The following is a 16,973-nucleotide window of genomic DNA, read 5'->3' as shown; positions in this document are numbered from 1 at the left end:
ACCTGGTCTACAGAGCAAGACACAGGACAGGCACCAAAACTACACAGAGAAACCCTGTCTCAAAAAAAAAAAAAAAAGAATATTAAACATTTTTTATTTTATTTTATAATTAATTTAATTTTATATCAGCCACGGATTTCCCTGTCCTCCCTCCTCCCACCCACCACAGCCTTCCCCTTTCCCCCCAATCCACACCCCCCCATTCCCACCTCCTCCAAGGCAAGATCTCCCCTGGGGATTCAGCTCAGCCTGGTAGGTTCAGTTGAAGCAGGTCCAGTCCCCTCCTCCCTACACCCAGGCTGAGCAAACATTTTTTTTTTTAACTTCAGTTAGACCTTGTTCTGAAGTGAATGAATTTTGTTATGCAGTAGCTCAAACAATGTTTCAAGTATACCCAAACATGAACCACTGTATAGGAAGTCTAAGTGAGAATTTTCTTTATACCCATGCTGGAGCTTTATACAGTAGAATAACTGGATTTGTTCATGAGTCTCTACTTTCCAAAATGATAAACTTAAAAATGAACGTAACATTCTACAATTATAGAATGTAAAGCTATATGAATATAGGTTGTAAATGAATTTCATCACACCTAAAGATTTTCTCCATGTTAAGAATGATGGACTTCATAATAAATATCACATGAAACCTAAAGAATTTAAAAGAAATTTCAGACATCTTTTGATTTATTGACACCCTTTAATTTTCCTTTAATTGCTATTCTTTGTTCACTAGAATAAATAACTGGTTGATTTCTTAGAATGTCAGCTCCACTGGCAACCAATTGAATGCCTGCTCATGTATTATAATGGAATCTAAATATAGGTGTGACTCAATGTGGTTTACAAATTGGCTATGTAAAACCATACTGCATTGCTGTATGATAAAGAACCACCCCAGGCTTTAAAGAAATAATTACACTTGAGGGTGTATGTTAACTTCAGGATTCAAACACATTTTCAGTAATACTTTAAAGTCCTATTATGTCAGTATAAGGCAAATAGACACTCTTGTCTTGGTGGAAAATGTGATCTTTCTCCCCTTTATATGAAATTGTGTTTTTATCTTAAGGTGAATATTGCTTTGTATTACCCTTCATCTTTTATAGCTGTTTCCTACACAAATGACAAAATTCATATGTGACTCTTATGTCTTCTTGGAAGGTAAATAAAAGCCAGTCACCTTTCAATTATCACTGGAAATGTATGTGTTTTTTTTTTCCTTTTTAAGGTGTGCCGTGAATTTCAGCGTGGAAATTGTACCCGTGGGGAGAGTGATTGTCGATATGCTCACCCTATGGATGTTTCTATGATTGAGGTGTCTGATAATACTGTGACAATCTGCATGGATTACATTAAAGGTCGATGCTCCCGGGAGAAATGCAAGTATTTTCATCCTCCTCCACACTTGCAAGCCAAACTCAAGGCAGCTCATCACCAGATGAACCATTCGGCGGCTGCTGCAATGGTAAGAACAGGTTGGGACTGTGGGCTTCATGTAAGCCTGCTTTGTCTAAGACTGGTTACTCATGAGTGCATCTTAATATGAATAGCCTAAGCTATATGCTAGAAAAGAGAGAACCAATTTATTATACTTTATTTGCTAAGACTTTCTAAAGGTAATTATTTAAAAGCTTTATTAATGATTTAGTCTACTATTCTTTTTTTCTTAATTTTAGTAAAAGGTAAATTATAGGATTTAAACAGTAAATTATGTTGAGTGCCTCTTACAGTCTGACTAGCCTGAATATTCAAAAATGGCAGAGTTGCTTCTGTATTCTATCAGTCACTTACATGGGCACTTGGTTACTTACATCCTTAGTGCCCTTTGAAAACACAGTGCTTCAAAGTTGAGGTAGTAAGTAGCTTCGAATTTCCAAAAGGTCAAAGTTACCTTTCTGGTCTGGTTGTATGGTGCAGACAGAGGGGAAAATCAAGGCAGAAGCCAGCCATCTCTTCAGGGAGATTTTGACATGACTGAGGGAAAAGGCCTCTCCTTTGAGTTGCCATAACAGTCAGTTATGGGGAAGAGTTAGTTCTAATTGATAACACTAACAAATAGCAAGCAGAAAAAAATAATTGTGTGACACTGTAGTATGAGAAATCAAAGTTAGAATTACTCAACTGTTTCACAACTATGAATTATTTTGATATGTTACTTGTCACACTCTTTGCTTGTTAGATTTTTGCTACCAAAGATTTCCACTTATATTCCCAGGGGGAGACAAAACTGAATAAACTTCATGTTACCTGTGTAGCCCCAAAGCCCATAATCAATATGAACCAAATTACATGTGCATGCATCATTCATATTGACATGATAAAGACCATGTGTTTTCATAAGAGAAACATCCCCACCCCTCGATTTTTCTTCCATCCCCACTTCCCATCATCTCTGTCTGTTTTCTCTCTGTTCTCCCTTTCCTCCTTTTCCCTTTCTTTCTTTTGTTTCCTGTGACAGAGTTGCACTATGTAATCCAGATTGACTTCAGATTCTATATAGTTCAGGCTGGCCTGGAATTCACCATTTATCTGTCTCAACTTTCCTTTTCAGCCATCCCTCTTTAGAAGGTTTTCCTCATATAGATGAAATTTATTTTTTCTGTAACTGAAATTTCATGATATAAAGTGAGCTAAAAAGGATTGTCTCATGTCCCCTTCCCAAGCCCAAATGTTCCATATTTATGTAGCTTTTTCTCATAGTTTGTGATTTGAAGGATGTAGCACCATTATTGAACTGGCTCTACTTTCTTACTACACCTTTTCTTTCAAAACTGACTCCTTTGACTCATGAAGGGCCTGGGTACCAAAGTAGAACACACTCACTTTCTCCTTTGATCTCAGCAACAAGTCTGTTAATGAATATTAATTACATTCTCAAATAGTTTTGGTTTTAGATGTTTTGGAATGCTTTTAAGTTACGAAAATAGCAAGGTATCTAGGATAGTCAGTGCTGAAGCTAAGCCTTGATTTTATTTTTAAGAGATTTGAGCCAATGTTGGCCTCTAACTCCTGATCTCAAGCTATCTTCCTGCCTTAGCCTGCCAAGTAGCTAGTCCTACAGTTGTTCTGTATCACACCCAGCCTCTTGATTACTTAAGTTGGTTGTAAAAGACCACACACTTGCATACATACACATGCAGGATATACATATATATATATATAAGCAATGTCTTGCTTTTGTGCAATTATGCACCTGTACCTAAACTCAGGGATGAATTTCATGTTTCTTTCCACTGATAATTTGGGTTTGTTTGGAAGAGTATGTATATAATGTATTAATCTCAAATTATTTCCATTTAGACAGTTAAATCTTACATAGTTTGCTCTCATTGGAACATGTGGATGTCAGCGTAAAGTCCTTTTCTAACTGATTACAACAGAGTCTCACTTTAGCAGTGACCTTATGGGTCAGACTGACCCAAAGGAAATAGTGTGATATAAGACTAAATAAAAGAGGATTCCAGGAAGAGGTTTGATCCTTTGGTATTTTTAATCTTTTTTATAGAGTATAAATGTTTTCTCAAAGGATAGTATTTACTTTGTTCATGTGTATAGCTCAAGTTGAGTTTACTGAAGAAAAATTACATGTATTAATTTTTAAAAAACTGGGCATGGTGGCTCATGCCTGTAATACTAACACTTGGGAAGCTGAGGAAGAATGATTGTCATGATTTTAAGGACAGAGTGAAACATTCAAATCTTCCCCCCACAAGATGAAAAAAAAAAAAAAGATTTAGAGGGTTTATTTATTTCTTCCATAGTTTCACACCTCTTTGGCAACTTAGTAAATTTTTGATGAGCCTGTGAAAGTCAACAGTATCAATGAGAGAAATGGTTATTAATAGTATAAATACCACTGAATGAGAATTTGGCCCAAATGTATGTAGACAGATCACAGTAGTAAACAGACAGTACTCTCCTATCAGGATTTACAGACTCAGTGTTCTTCTAGGCCTTGCCTCAGTTTTGAGTTTGCTGGGCAGCACAGCTTTGGTTCTGATAGATCCCATTTTCCAGAGAAAGGGGACAGCCTCAACTTATACCAAAGGGAAATATTTTAGATAGTCAAATAAGGAGTCTCCTGTCCTACTCCAGTAAAATCTTAAATGAATCCATTTCACCTTAATGGTAAAAAAAAAAAAAAGGCTTTTTGAATGATAAATAACATTTTACAAATGAAGATCTGCCATGAACTTTGCAATCTGTTCTCAGAGAAAGTTGGAAATTATATATCTCTAAATCGACTTGGTTTATTTTTATCTAACTTATTTGAACAATCAAAATAATATATGCATCAAAGAAAGGGTTCTCAAAAGAAAATGTAGGTCATTTTAGGCTTTTAGTATCCATGAACATCAGGAGGTCATGGCATGACTCTTTTTGGAGCTTGGAAAGCTAGTTCCTCAACAGAAGTGTTACTGTCTCCTTAGGAATTTGGAGCACACCTCAGTATTGCTGGCACTTGTTGAAATAGCACATAATTTGCTGAAGGAAAAAATGCAAAGTAATGTTAATCTTTTCCCACAACTCTGATCTAGGAGCTGCCTTGGATAGTAAAAAGTACAATGAGATTCTGAAAGAACTTTAGACATAGAAGGGCTTAAAATTTTTGGTAGGTTTTAGAATAAAAACTTAGAGATATTTAATGAATCAAGCATTATATACTAAGCTGTGCAGAGAGCCTCTATAAAAGAAAACTGCAAACATTTTGCATTTCACTTAAATCTATAATACAAGAGTGAGGTTGGTAGTGGGGAGGAATGATTCACCTGCCTTTTCCTTACAGGTAAGTTTCTAGATATACACTTTCTAGGTGCAAGATTTGAACCTGAGGTCTTTGTCTAAATTAGATTTTGTTTTGTAGGACTACATTATTCTAATGCCCATGGCTGTTATATCACCCACATGCCATTTATCCCTACATTCATGTTGGGACTTTAATGGGGAGAAAACTTCTCTTCTATATGTCATTTCTGTTCTTCTTGTTTCTGTTGTTTACTAGATGAGCACATCTAAGTTAATTGAGTATGACGATTTCCTGTTCGAGTTTTCTGTCACATCCTGCTCCAAGTGTTAAGGATTAGGGACATTAAAAGGTCCTTTCCCTTTATATTTCTGTTCCATAGTAACTTTTTCGCACGCAAGCAGCCAGTCTTTGTAGTTGTTTGCCTTGCTGAATCTCCACTACTGATGGAAGGTCTTGCTCAGTGGATTCCCTTGTGGTTGCCCCCCAGGCTGTATCTTAGATAAGTGGCACTTGCTCGGCTTGAGTACATTTCCCTTCTTCTCTGATAATAGTAACTGTTTCATCCCTTCTCTATAGGCTCTGCCATCTGGTGCACTTCAGCTGATACCAAAGAGGTCAGCCCTTGATAAGGCCAATGGTGCCACTCCAGTCTTTAATCCCAATGTTTTCCACTGCCAACAGGCTCTGGCTAACATGCAGATTCCTCAGCAAGCAGCATTTATCCCTACAGGTGAGAGAACACAGCTCTGGGAGGCTTGAGTTTAGCAGTTTGAATATGTATATTGCAAAGCAGCTTCTAAAGGGCTTTTGTTGGAGGACACCGTCATGCATTTTGACTACAAGTAAAATAAAACAGTTTCATTTGATTTGCTATTGTCACGAATAATGTATATGATTTTGGAAATGAATGGATTGAAATTAAAATAGGAAAGGAGTTTTTATGTTTGGTTGTTTTTTGTTGTTGTTTTGCTTCTAAAGGTTGATTCACTGGTTTTTATCTCAACTAATTACTTGTAGTTATTATTTCACAGATAGCAATTATCTGTCAAAAGAATTTCCCAACTTCAATATTGTAAAATTCTGTAGTCCATATAACTATGATATAACAAGATCAATAATTTTTAAAATCCATAAATTTATACTATATTTACAGTATATGTAAGACAGGTAGTTTTAGCCTCTATGTCTTGGAAATTATTCTTAAGGGAAAGTCAAGATTTGCAGGTGTAGGTCTAATAGAGAACTTGTCTAGCATGTGCAAAGCCCTGGACGTCACCCCCAGCACTATCAGAAAAGTAAAGGTACCATTTGCTTTAAAAATCTTTTTTATAAGACTTTAAAATTACATAAACATGCCCAAACACATAGTGCTGTAAACTCAGACATAGAGAAAATAATAAATTGATCAGTTACTTAATAGATTAATACGGGTTTAGATCCTGGAGCATACCTTTAAAAGAATGTGTGTAGCAAACAAAAAAATCTCCTTTATGGATAAATTATATATAGTGCATTTGCCTAGAATAAATATATATTTTAAGTGAGATGATTCCTTTAAAGAAAAGATAAAGTTCTTTTTTAACCTATGAGTTACTTTTATTTCCTGGGTTTGTGGTCTTAAATCTAACCTGTAATTATAAGCATGGGTGATTACTGGTTTGCATGTGCTGATTAATTGATATTGCAAAAAATATCTTTCTAGTTAAAATTCACTTCTATCTGTAAGGCCTTAATAATGAAATCTCTCTTTTCTTTACTTTCCACGCTTTTCTGCATGGTGTACAGGGCCAATACTGTGCATGGCACCCGCTTCAACTTTTGGTAGGTTTTGTACAAAAATTCTCAACTTTCTCTAACCTAAAATCGTTTTTCTACTGTAACTATGAAAACATGAGTGACCAAATGATGTGAGTGGACATTCTCTGAGTATTTAGGGTTTAATATGGTATTTTTGGAATCAAAATAAATATATTTCTCAAGCTCCAATAGGTTGCCACAGTAGCCACATTTTAACCCTGCCATTTCCATTTCTATCCTTAAAAAAAGCAACTGAAATATTTTTAAATGTTTCTTTTTGTAGTGAAACTGGATGATTTTCTTGGCCTTATTAGTTTAAAAATACATTTCAAATGTATAACTTATAAACTACAATGAAACAGTCCTCTCCCAAAGTTATCCTTCTAGTATAATGCATTCATTACCCAGATGTTGAAAAAGGATGATGTAAGCAAAGCTAGAGCATCCTGCCATGTTCTGTGATCGATTCTTACATGTTTTGGTTGTGAGCTTGGTGTTTAATGGCTGAGCCATCTCTCCAGGCCCTGTGATGGGTGCTTTGCTGTTCAAGGATGGAGCATCATCCGCCCAGAAATTACACAACAGAATCATTTCAAAAGTGATTTGGGGTGATGATGTGATTTTTAAACTACCAGTCACATCCTCTCAGCCTTTTGGCTAAGATCAAGGGGAATAGCTAGTTACACACAATTCTTTAGTTAGCCACCACCACTATATGATAGCCATCCCTAAGCCATTTTGTATTTCACTAATAGAAAAGAAGATGAGAAAGCCACTGGGTGGTCACAGTTCCTATAGTCTTCATGGGAACCAGGAACAGATCATGAGAAGTTAGTTTTGTTTAAAGTGGGGAAGAAGGAACACATTAGCTTCTCCTATCAACCCAGTTCCTCTCATCTTAGAGAATTTGCAGCAGCTTGTCCTCCATCCCACTGGTAGACTACAGTGATTACGGAGTTATTGAGATAAAAGGAAAGGTAAAAATGATGACCACATAGAAGCAACACAAATGCAGCAATATCTGAAACCTGGCAAAGGAATAAGGCCTGTTATTGAAGGCTTAGATGTCCCCGTAGGAATTAACGTTGCGTTGATACTAACAGGAACATTCTGTGAATGTAAGTGGAAGAACAGACATCTGCAACTTAGAGAAATGTGTCTCTCTTTTCACACTTTGTGACCTGTTTCTTGGGTTGCTTCCTTCTCCTTTCCCTTTCAGAGCTCTGCTTATGAATGCAATTGCATGCTTTGGCACTGCTGCTTCCTGCACAGTTGCTATACTTCCAATGAGAGAAACATGAGCGTTTTTAGAATTAGCACAAGAGACAATGAAAGATGGCTGTGGGAAATAAGTAGCCAGAGATGGATAAAAGGGACAGCTATGGAGTTTCTGTTAATCACTATTTGGGAATAGTCTTGCTTATTTTACATTGATTACATTTTCCTCCTGGCCATTCATTTTGTCAGTAGACTTTCAGAAAATCTGAATTTGATTGAGGTAGACATGATAAATTATTGTATGTGTATGCTTCACACATTGCCATTCACACATTAATTCCCTAGTTGGCTTTCCAAAATAAACTGGAAACTAGAAAAGCATCCAAAAGCTTTGAGAATGAAATAGAAAGTAGCAAAGCAAAGAAAAAATATCCTGAAAGAGATTTTGCAGCTGCTAGCCATTGTCGCTCTAATATTTGCTGTGAAGACAACAAGATTTACTATGGAGCACTCGTGTATTTGACAATAGCCAAAATTTCCAAGGAACTTACCAAACTGAATACATAGTCCACTGTATTCTTCATACCTGCTCTTCTACCACATACTTATCAACAGACCCACCATTCTTTTTATATTCAGATCTGGTAAGTACACATCAAACTGCCATTTGTACTAGAAAACTCTAGTAATAGCACTTGTCAGTGAACCCAAACACCAGTTGACAATTCTCTAATTAATTCTGACTGTGCCACCCAGTGACTTGTCTGCTTAACTAGCTTTAATAGGTAGCCCTGGTAACAGCAGATTTTTTTTTCATATGCATTCATTACAACCCTTCCTGAATTTTGAATACACTACAATGTTATTTTGCTCAAATTGTTAAGAATGGCTCTGTTTTCCTTAATGATAACTATAATTGGCTTTCCCCTTTTCTCTTTTTAAATTTTCCTTCATTCCATGCTGTGCTGCTTTGCACTGACTTTGATTGCATGCTGTACCCTGGTGTATATCCATCATGATGATGTTACGTGGCTTGTTGCTGGGATATCTACTATGCCCCATTCCATCGTATCTGTCATGGTTATGTAAATGCTTCACCCTTCCATGTGTTGCTTCCATGATCTCCTACTGAAAGTGCCCATGATGCACGGTGCTACACCCTCCACTGTGTCTGCAGCAGCAACACCTGCCACCAGCGTTCCCTTCGTTCCAACAACTACGGGCAATCAGGTTTGGCCATTTATTTCATCTGTTCCGACCTAGGTAACCACAACATGTTGAAAAGGCACAGTATATGCCTTTTGGATTGGTGAAAGTGGTTAATCCATGTGCTTTTATGGATTTCTTAACCAGTTATTAGATTTGGAACTTTTATTTTTATGTACAATTAGGGTATTGTATGTGATTTTTCTATTTATCTCAGGGTAAATTGGCAGCATTTTACTCATTGTTAATTGGTGAGCAGATGTTATTCATGCTTTCCTATATCAAATTATTGCTACCACACCAATCCTCAAATGTATATGCTGTACTGAATATGTCTTAAAAGCTTTCTCATCCTGGTGAAGAGGAAAAGTTATTTTACTGCTCCCCTTGTTTTTGGTTATTGTGTTTGAACTTTGATTTAGTAAACACATCACCTTTACTTGCAGTTCCACTGGAAAGAAAGCATGCTATCACATTTCTTTCCAAGGAATGCACATCTTTATTATCACCCAATGATTACATCAGAGATTCCTTTTCATGTAGATATTAGATGTGCTTGTGTTGTTTCCACTTTCATTTGGTTTAGGTTTTTCAGGCAAATGGCCAATTTTTTAGGATATCTTGAAGTTGTGAAACAATTAGTACAGTAGTTACTGAGTTACTGTGATACCTGATCTGCCTTATCAAAATGCTCACTTGCCCCAAGGCTGCTGCTTAAATTTCAAGCATAATAGCCAAGACACAAGACACATCATTCATTTGCTGGATAAACCACACTCCAAAACTGACACGGTGCAAAGAGTAAATATGCTTAGTTTTCTGTGAAAGTGAGCATCATTTTAACGTAACAAACTCAGGCAGTGAACAAAATAAACAGGATTCTCCTAAAAATCATTTTAATCTAAAATCTTTTTTACTACTATAGATGCCCCAATTATCAATAGATGAGCTGAATATAGGAACATGTATGTTTCACACATGTAGAAGTTACTGCTAGAGCAGTAAGTTTCTTTAAGTATTAGTAGGTGGTATTTGTAGGTTGTATCTTTTATTTACACAATTGTATTTGCTAAGGTTTGGGTAAACATTTTCACTTAAAGACATTGCTTATAACTTGAATTTGACTGTGAATTCAAAAGTTTCAAAACCGAAATAAGAGATGATTCTTTTGATGTGGAGATGACAGCTGTTACTGTATTTTTCTAATGAGTGCATAGACTCAGTAACGTTTTTTCTATTTTCAAAGGGGCAAGAGCTTTTTAGCCTAAAGCACAAATCACATTTGAATTTGAATTCTTTAAGCTTTTTTGTTTGTTTGTTTTGTTTTCAATACAAAATTTCTCAGTAACCCTGGCTGCCATGGAACTCACTCTGTAGACCATGCTGACCTCAAACTCAGAAATCTGCCTGCCTCTGTCTCCCAAGTACTGGGATCAAAGACACGCACTGCTATGCTGGGCTCAATTCTTTCAGATTCTTAAGCTTCATTTTTTTGTTGAAGTAAAACAAAGTCAATTTGTCAGAATTCGGCAGATGTGTTGAAGTAAAACAAAGTCAATTTGTCAGAATTTGGCAGATGTGATCGTCTTAAAGACAGTGAGTGTTCCATTCTTTTGTGAGTCAATATAAAAAGCTGTGCTCCTACCATGCGGTGGTGGTGCACGCCTTTAATCCCAGCACTTGGGAGGCAGAGGCAGGCAGATCTCTGTGAGTTTGAGGCCAGCCTGGGCTACAGAGCAAGATCTAGGACAGGCACTAAAACTACACAGAGAAACCCTGTCTCAAAAAAAGCAAAAAAAAAAAAAAAAAAAAAAAAAAAAGCTGTGCTCCTTCTGTATGTTGCAGTGTGTCACTGCCCATGTAAGTCAAGTGGAATTGTGCTAGCTGTTTTGAAGTTTGAATGACACATCAAATAATTTAGTGATCCAATAACTGTTTTCATTCTTTTCCCACCTTAACATTGAGCCTCTATGTTGCCCAGTTGAGGGGCCATTAGTAGCACACACTTAGTTCAAGCAGTCATTCACATGAAACATGTCTGTTGAAGATACATAAGAATACTAGGTAGCTGGACTCTAGAGACCTAACAAGTGATTCTGCTCTGAATCACATTATAGAAAGCTTGAAGGTATCCCACCTTTAGTGTGTCATTTGGTTGAAGGGGGAAGCTGCTGGCATAGTTCCCCATCTCTCATTAATAGGTCCCACAGTTATTATACACTAGATAAGCAAGTCCCCTCAGTCATAGGAATGTTTTTAAAGGGGCATGGGAGAACTGGAGGAGATGAAAGTTAGAATAGTTTTCACAGATGTTATTTAGCGTAGTAGCAACTTGGGAAAGCCCTAGACGTGAGAGTGGAGGTTTGTCCAATGTTTACTTAGTTTTCATAGGCACATCAAGGGAAAGAAAATCCAAACAAAATTGAGTTACATAAAATATGTTTGGAAGAATGACTTTTCTTCTATTTGATTCCTTTAAAAAATAAGACATTTGGTAGAATATAATAACTTTCACATGTAACAGGTGTGAAGATTTCCCCAAAGATCAAAAATGTTGTTTCGTGTAATAGTATATGACTTACTCAGGTTATTTCTGCAAGGGTGTAAGATAGTCAGCTGGAAGTGTAAAGCTTTGTTTACTATTGGACCTTTTCAAAGTGTTTGATATTAAATACATCTTGGGGGTACATGTCTGTTGAGTGAGGTGAACTGATGGTTGGATGAGGAGCAAAAAGTTTTGACATTGTTAGATAATGCCTTCAATATGGCCCATTGTGGTACCCGCCCATAGACTGTTCTAGCTGTGTCTGTTTAGTTATTGTTTGCATTAGCCCCACTGTCACAGACATAGGGTCTGAAGTTCAGAGTGGGGAATATCTTGGCTTAGTTCATTTGTAGAAGTGGAATAAGAACTAGTCTCCTGAAGCCTTGTTCAATAACCCTTCACTATTTCTTACTGACTCTCTTGTTTTGTTTTCTATTTCAGTTGAAATTCTGAGCAGCAGAGTTATGGAGTATCAGAATCTCTCAACAAGAAACTCCACATGGCCTTTCTATATGTGTTCTCGTATGTCCTCTTCTACCAACACAACAATAAGCATGGTGCAGTCAATATACTAAAGCACACATACCAGTCGAAAAATTCAAATTTAAAAGAAAGCACTCAAAAATCTGTGATGTTAAAGCAAATCAAAAATTGACCACTGTGTGTTACCTAATATGGATTATTAATTGTATGTGAATTAGCATATAGAATACAACCATACAGCTTTGTCATTTATATGAATTATCAGATCCATATTACATGAATTATCCATCTTGAATATAACCGTAAAATTTTGTGATTTTTTTTTCCAACAACGATTTATGTTAAATGAACGTCCACAGTGTACTGTAGGCTTACTGTACATTCTTGGTGGATAAATTGTTTTTGAAGTGTTACCTTACTGTTTTGTTTACAGGATAGTCTATTGGATTGGTGTAGAATGTAACTAATATACCCAATACCATTTCCTCCATTGATATGTTGTATTAAATTGGGTTCTGTTTAGCTTTTCAATGCTAGTGTTTTGTTGTTTATACGTGGTGTTTGATTTCAGTTAAATGTCATTAGTAGGGAACAGAGGTATATGTGATACAAGAACATGACAGGTTCATGTTAATATGCTCTCTTCAAAACATCTCTATAAGTTTCTTGAGGCATACATTTAAAAGGCTTCACTTATGAGTGTATACAAAACCTGTTCATAGAATTTTACATGTAGATCTGACCTTCCATAGTCAATAATATACTCAATTTTTAACAGAAAAATAATTACCTACATATGGTAACAAAGTTCAAATGTTAACTTCAAATCATTCTTCTTAAATAACTTGAAAATCAAGTATTCACATTCCAATAAATTTCTGAGCATGTATAAAATGTAGAGTAGCCGTTACATTTATTGTGTCACATGAATCCTGTCTCTCAGCTTGAGTGTCTAAAATTGAGCCATTTGTCATCTTCAGTTGAGAAACTGGTACTTACTAGTTTAAAGGTATGCTAATCATAGGTTATAAATCAAGTAGAGAGATATGGGCATGGAGAGAGTTTTTATGTACTGGCAGAAAGTGTGTAAAACCTTTGTATTGCTACCTTTTGCACAAGTGCCATTTTCCAAATGCAAATGGCTCATGCTCTTCAGACTATTCTTTGAATAATAAGTAAGATGCAGTCTAGCAAAAGTGAATCCAGGTGAAAGAGAATTGTTTCCAAAGAGGCCTTACCTCCCCAAATGGACAATCTTTTCTATTGATAACAGAAGGAGGCTGAGTACAGGTCTGGAAGCAGGGAGACATTTCAAATGACTGATTATGCAAAAGAACTAGAAAAGGTTTTCACAATTGTCTTTCACTTCAGTTTAGCTGAGTTTCCAATTTTCTAAAGCTGCAGTGAAGTAGCAAGCTTTGGCAAGTGTTTCCCTGCCCAAATGTCAACATCAGAGTTATGGGGGGTTTTGTTTGTTTGGTTTTTGTCTCAGAACAAAACCTATTTTTATCTCATTTGAACTTATTTTCTTTTATGTGTGTTTCAAAATTATACTCAGTTTTATCATCATTTGGCTAATGTAGAACAGCAATATTCCATGGAGGTGTGGTATGAGTTCTTCTTACTAATATTTATGAAATAATCTCACAAGTATCAAATAGTAATTCATCTATTCCTGTAACATATAGTATACCTTTTCTACTTTATATGGTTATTAACATTACTATTATTATAAAAGGGAGAAAACATTTTCCCACAACTTCAATAGATTTAATATTTTCTACTCAATATGTATTCTCCCATTTGAAAGTATAAAATCGTCAATTTTTTGTATGTATAAAGTTTGTTTTTCTTCATGAAAATTACAATCAAAGAGAAAACTTTCATGATACCTTAAGACAAGTACTTTGATTTTCAGAACAGTGGAGTTGGCAACGACTTTATTGCCTTTGCCAGGTTGATGAAACAGAGAGCCAAGCCATGTGACTTGCCTAAGGCTGCCTAGCCATTATGGGAACCAATTGTTCCTCCTTTTTACATCTTTCCCTGGAACATTTGAGACTCCAACTCAAAGCAGATCAGATTGGCTCAGAATACAAAAAAGCAAAATAGTTGGTATCCTGTTGATCTTAATTATCCAAGTGAATCCCAGTCACCAGTGATTTCTAGTCTTGTTCGTGTGTTGAGCCTCAGCCCTTTGTTAACTATTGCCTGGTTAGACATTGAGAATTGTGTGTCTTTTTACCTTTGGGCTCTTTGAACCACTCGATTTCTCTTTTCTAAAATCATAATTCCAGAAAGAATATACCTGAGCTAGTCTAGATGTAGTTCTTAATGGATATGGGAATGTTTTGTACAAAATGAACTTTTTGTAGTTTGACATTTTGATGCATCATACTATCTTGTTTAACTTCTTAAACTTTTGACAAAGACATAGATGGTGAACTTAGAGGAGAGCTGTTCTCATGTTGCTCAAAGCACTGGAAGATACTAGCTAGCACTGACTTATTTTTAGGAAGAGATTCAGTGAGGAACATTCAAGGGAGTTGTCTTTTTGGTGCAACGTGTTTCTATGACATTTTAAAAGTTTAAGAAAGCAAGCTCAAAGCTCGAACATTTTGATGAAATTTAACCGAGTTTGGGGGGAAATGAAACCTTAAGTTGGCACTCTTTAGTTGTGCAATGACTAATGATCTTATTGAAGAAAAACACAAGTCATTTGACTATAAATTGAATTAACAAGACAAGTCACAATGAATCAGTGACTCTAAACAAAAATTTACTGAATCATTTGTAAATAAACTAAATTCTAATCAGTTGTGATTCTTAGTTAGCATTTTGTAGTCTTTGTGTTTTAAAATGGCCTCTATTTTTATTTCTCCAAAATAATCGGTTTTGTCCATCTTCTCAGCCTTTTGCCAAAATTTGCAAGACTGCTGAAACTTGGATAAAATGTGTCAAATATAAACAATCTAAATGTGTCATTTAAGGACATAGTCATTTCAGTTTTTACAAAAAGCACTATGAGACCATAATATTTTAAATGAGGACTAAAATTTAAATTAAATGGATTCATAAAGTTACTGTTTAAATACAGTATTTACTTTTGAAATTGGAGCACAAATCCACACCCAGCTGTTGCTTTTGATCTCACTTTTCTACATTAATCTTTAATTTGCATCTGGTCGTGGAAGCAATCTTCCTGTTCCATCCATCTTGCTCATCCATGTCTGAGCATGCTAAAGCACTTCGATCTTGCTGTAAGTGTTGTCCACTAACAGGAGCCCTGAACTCCCCTGGTCTCCAGGAAAAAGCCAGTACCTGCTCTCAGCTATCAGCAGAAAACAAACGAAATGAATGTTTTTGACTTGAATTAGCTTTGAATGGCATGACCAGTAACACAGTGATGTATGAAGAAGGAACAGCATCTACACTACATTGTAGGAAATGATGGAGGTAGCTGAGGCAGCTCATGCGCTACTTGGAATGCCAGTTGGTTCTTTCCCTTGTCATTGAAGAGTGTTGCTGAGGATGCCCTTAGGTGAAACACAGCCCAAGGTGACTGAGATCTGGCAGTCTGTGGGATGAGCGGTGCTATGCAGAATGATTAGTAACTGTATTTCTTTTTCCCCTTTTAAAAAAGCTCTTCTTCATTTCACTTACACTAAAATGGAAATAAGTAAAATTTGGTGGGGGCTCCAATTCCCAATTTTGATTTGTAAAATTAATTAAGATAGTGGCCTAATTCTACCAGTGCCTGTCAGAGGTAGTAGAATAAAATAGGTTAAAGAACTGAACATTTTTTTTTTTGCAAATTTAGCAGATAGTCTAATCAAACTGTAAATATAATTACAAATATAGGCGCTGAGTACCAAGTCACTAATTGGTGCCATGTTTTCGTTTTTATTGCTACTTTTTAAGGTTTTTGATTGTACTACATTTTTATATCTAAGTAACGAATTTAATTTTGAAGAAGAGTTAGAGAAAGTTTAAGTTTTTGCTACATATATTCAGACCATTTATTAGGTTCTAAACTGGCACTGTAGCATAGCACGGTATAGATTGCAGTCCATAACTACACTCTATAATTTACAGTTTAATAACAAATTTAGCTTTGTACACAAATAGTAGTTATCTGCTAAATATATTTAGTTGTTGCTTTGGCAACAAAACTACAACATGGCTACCTTTAGACATATGTACATGTAAAACTTTTATTGGTAAGCTATATGTGGGTCATGACATTGTGAACATATAGAAGATACAGCTGAAAACTCATGATGTTTTTGAAGCCCTGAGTTCCATGTGAAAGCTGGATTTGTGTCCTGTAGCCTTTTGTCTAAAAAAGTTTATAACACATGGATTCTAGAGTCAGGCTTTATAGTTTATAGAATTGGCTGTGTTGATAGGGTTCATACAGTATTTTGACACCAGAACAAGCATGATATATAATTACCTGACATTTTTTCATAACTTCATTCAAAATTACCTATTCATGTAGTATCTGTAGCTGTAAAAAGAATCCTATTTTCTAGAATTATATGCAAAAATGTGTGAGGATTAAAGCATAACTCAACATTTTGAAATTAACTCATATTTGTGAACCCACACATAAAGATACTATAGAATGGCCCCTGAATAGTGTTAAGAAGCATATGCTGCAGTTACCTGACTGTCTCAGTTAGGGTGCGAATGTGTGAGACACACCTTTTTTGCACTTATGTACATAGTCCATGAAAGCAATTCTTGGAGCGTTTTAAAATATGAGAAGTCTGTGGCTAATAGCAGAAAGTTAGTGAGAGTGGTTTCTGAGGCTTTGAGAAGGCAGTTAGTTGTTCTTTGCTCTGAGAATTAACGACAGCACAGTGCTGCAGTGCTGTTGTGGACGCCTGCTACTTTGCTGCAGTTCACCAGAAGCTCAGCCTGCTAACATCTGTCAGATCCCCCTTAACAGCACTGAGCAAAAGTACAAAGC

The 16,973-nt window shown here is 36.0% G+C and overlaps 1 protein-coding gene across 1 annotated transcript in view; it reads left to right on the top strand.

Moving 5' to 3' along the window:
- Mbnl3 (muscleblind like splicing regulator 3) overlaps window positions 1-11,985 on the top strand; it is a 56,281-nt gene extending 44,296 nt beyond the window's left edge. The window contains exons 4-8 of the mRNA XM_036174994.1: window positions 1,231-1,467; window positions 5,326-5,479; window positions 6,535-6,570; window positions 8,900-8,994; window positions 11,957-11,985. Coding sequence (XP_036030887.1) covers window positions 1,231-1,467; window positions 5,326-5,479; window positions 6,535-6,570; window positions 8,900-8,994; window positions 11,957-11,968 — 534 coding nt within the window. The 3' untranslated portion in view covers window positions 11,969-11,985. The remainder of the gene's footprint in view (window positions 1-1,230; window positions 1,468-5,325; window positions 5,480-6,534; window positions 6,571-8,899; window positions 8,995-11,956) is intronic.
- Window positions 11,986-16,973: the final 4,988 nt, after the last annotated feature.

Source organism: Onychomys torridus, chromosome X (assembly GCF_903995425.1).
Source record: "Onychomys torridus chromosome X, mOncTor1.1, whole genome shotgun sequence".
In the NCBI taxonomy this organism is placed as follows: Eukaryota; Metazoa; Chordata; class Mammalia; order Rodentia; family Cricetidae; genus Onychomys; species Onychomys torridus.
Note: the sequence above shows the minus strand (reverse complement) of the source record. Positions and strands in the feature narration are given on the sequence as shown.